Source organism: Octodon degus, unplaced genomic scaffold, assembly GCF_000260255.1.
Source record: "Octodon degus isolate 3935 unplaced genomic scaffold, OctDeg1.0 scaffold00056, whole genome shotgun sequence".
Classification (NCBI taxonomy): domain Eukaryota; kingdom Metazoa; phylum Chordata; class Mammalia; order Rodentia; family Octodontidae; genus Octodon; species Octodon degus.
Window position 1 is genome coordinate 11,148,545 of NW_004524632.1, and position 2,619 is coordinate 11,151,163.

Below are 2,619 nucleotides of genomic sequence, written 5' to 3' on the forward strand. Positions count from 1 at the left end.
AAGGGTGAAGGGGCAAAGGAATGGGAGAGACAGCGAGGTCAGAGAGGCAAGCGGAGGGAATAATGGCGTGGAAGTACTTATCTTGGAGGAAGTGTTGCCCGCTGAAAAGTTCACTCACTCGCCAACAAATGTTTGTTGGTCCCACTGTGGACCAGGAGGTGTGTGTGATGGGTGGTTGAGAGAAGAGAGGGTTAGGGGACACACGTGGGGTGGAGGAGGCAGCCAGGGCAGGGCCGAGGGTAAGCTTTTAAAGCAGGGCATTACGGGTTGTGTCAGATGCCTCCCCCCACGCAGTCATGGTGGGCAGCCTTTTTTGAAGGTAGTTGAATCTAGAGTGTGTCAGACTGGGACGAAGGGTGCTGGGGTCAAGGCGGGGTGATGGCTGCATCACTCCACTGGCACTGCCCTAATCCAGCAGTCTGGATCAAATGAAAGGGGCAGGATGAAGCTTGTTTACCCCTCTGCTCTTGCTGCTTTTGCGGTCTTCTGGTGCCTTGAATAGCTACCCTGCCTGGGAGCCAGCTGATTATGGACTGAAACCTCACAAACTGCAAGTTAAACAGGATGGCAATTTATTCTATTTTTAATTTTTTTTGGGGGGGATACTGGGGATTGAACTCTGGACCTTGCACTTGCCAGGCAGGTGCTTAAGCCTCGAAGCTATCTCGCCAGCCCTGTAAGTTAAACAACCTTTTTCTCCTTTAACTTTGGGTGTCAGGTATTTTTTCTCAGCCACAAGAGAAAAGTAACTAAGACATGAGGGTGACCAGAGCATGTTTGTAGCCTGCGGGGAGCCGCCAGGGTAAAAGGAGGGGGGCAGGATGGAAATGGAGTCCTGGAGGACGTTGGAGGCCCAGGGATACACTAAGGGATGACGTCGTAAAGGAAGAGACACTTCTTCCTTTGAGTCTAAAAAGGAAGGAGTAAAAGTGGAGTGGAATGTTTGAGGGATGAACCAAACACCGCGACAAAGAAGCGCACACTACGGGTTGACAGGCCTGGCCTCAATCTTGTGGAACTGGAAGGACATTCTGCAAGCACCGGTGTCAGGGAAAAACGAAGGGTCACTAGGGTGCCCGAGAGCCAGGAGTGAGGCCAGCCAGGAAATCTGGAACTCAAGCCATGTGCTTGGGTCCTCCCTCTCCAGCACCACTCCAGGGAGCTTAGAGAATGACAGGCAAGGTGGTCCAGGCTGGCCTTGAGCTCTCAGAACTCCTCCTGCCTCAGCCTCCTCAGTGCTGGGATTCTAGGCGTAGATCACCATGCCCCCAGCAGGAGACTTGATCTACCCGAATTCTGGTGTTTGAACTCAGGCCCTTGCGCTTGCCGGGGAGGCGCTAATTCCACTGAGCCATCTCCCCGGCCCCCCACCCGAATTCTTCTAGCTACGCTGGGAACTCATGACTCTTCTCCGGAGTTGAGCCAGGGGACTCCGCAGGCCTCCTTCTGTCCCACCGGCCATGGCGCCGCAGGACAAGGGCCAGCGATCCCGCCGTGGGACCTCCCAGCTTCTCTCCCAGGCGCGGAACCTTTGTGCTGCGCTGCTTCTCCGGGCGCGCGCAGGGGGACACCGGAAGTCCCTCGCAGGGTTTCCGGGTTTCCGGGGCAACTACGATGGCGATGAGTTTCGAGTGGCCGTGGCAGTACCGCTTCCCGCCCTTCTTTACGTGAGGCTCCAGCTCAGGAAAGCCCCGCCGTGCCTCCGCCCGCCCCCCGGGCCCGGGCTCTGCCCGATGCTTCGCTGGGGGAGGGGGAGGGCCCCCGCCGCCCCCGCCGGCCCCTGGCTGCCCCGCCCCCGCGCCGCTGGAGAGGGCTCAGCCCGCGCCCCTGTCCGCTCGCCTGCAGGTTACAGCCCAACGTGGACACGCGGCAGAAGCAGCTGGCCGCCTGGTGCTCGCTGGTCCTGTCCTTCTGCCGCCTGCACAAACAGTCGAGCATGACGGTGATGGAGGCGCAGGAGAGCCCGCTCTTCAACAACGTCAAGCTGCAGCGTATCCTGCGCGCTGCGCCTCCCTCCCTCGCTCGCCCCCGCAGGCAGCGTCCCGCGGCAGTGGGCGCGCAGAAGCGCCGCGCCCAGCCCCCTTGTCCTGGGCGGTGTTGAGAGCTTGGTTCTTAGAAGGGGTGCCCAGAGGCCGGCCGGAGCTTTAGACCGAGCCCTTTTGACTGTTTAAGCCTCTGGTCCTCGCTGGCTGCGGCTCAAACCTGGCGCAACCTTCGGTAGTTTTCTTTGCCGATTGCACTCCTGGGGAGCGAGTACCATTTCTGTCTGCTACCTGATGCATTCTGAAAATATGTATGGAGAGAGTTGAAGAAGGCTGAAGGAATGGCTGGAACTCTCCAGTTCTTACTGGAACCCCCCCCCCCAACATTCACAGAATGCTATGAGCTTTTTTTTTCCCTTTTGGTACCAGGGATCGAACTCAGAACCTTGTGCTTACCAGGCAGGCACTTATGTCACTGGGCTAACTCCCCAGCCCCTTCACAAAATGTTAATATGTCTTGTTCAAAAATTTATGCATTGGGGGCCGGGGAGATGGCTCAGTAGAATAAGTGCTTGCCTGGCAAGCGCAAGGGTCTGAGTTCAATCCCCGGTTCTGCAAAGAAAAAAAAAAAAAAATT

The 2,619-nt window shown here is 57.4% G+C and overlaps 1 protein-coding gene across 1 annotated transcript in view; it reads left to right on the plus strand.

The window, feature by feature from the left end:
• Nucleotides 1-1,556: 1,556 nt before the first annotated feature.
• Vps25 (vacuolar protein sorting 25 homolog) overlaps nt 1,557-2,619 on the plus strand; it is a 4,301-nt gene continuing 3,238 nt past the window's right edge. Inside the window, exons 1-2 of the mRNA XM_004633794.3 lie at nt 1,557-1,667; nt 1,846-1,991. Coding sequence (XP_004633851.1) covers nt 1,615-1,667; nt 1,846-1,991 — 199 coding nt within the window. The 5' untranslated portion in view covers nt 1,557-1,614. The remainder of the gene's footprint in view (nt 1,668-1,845; nt 1,992-2,619) is intronic.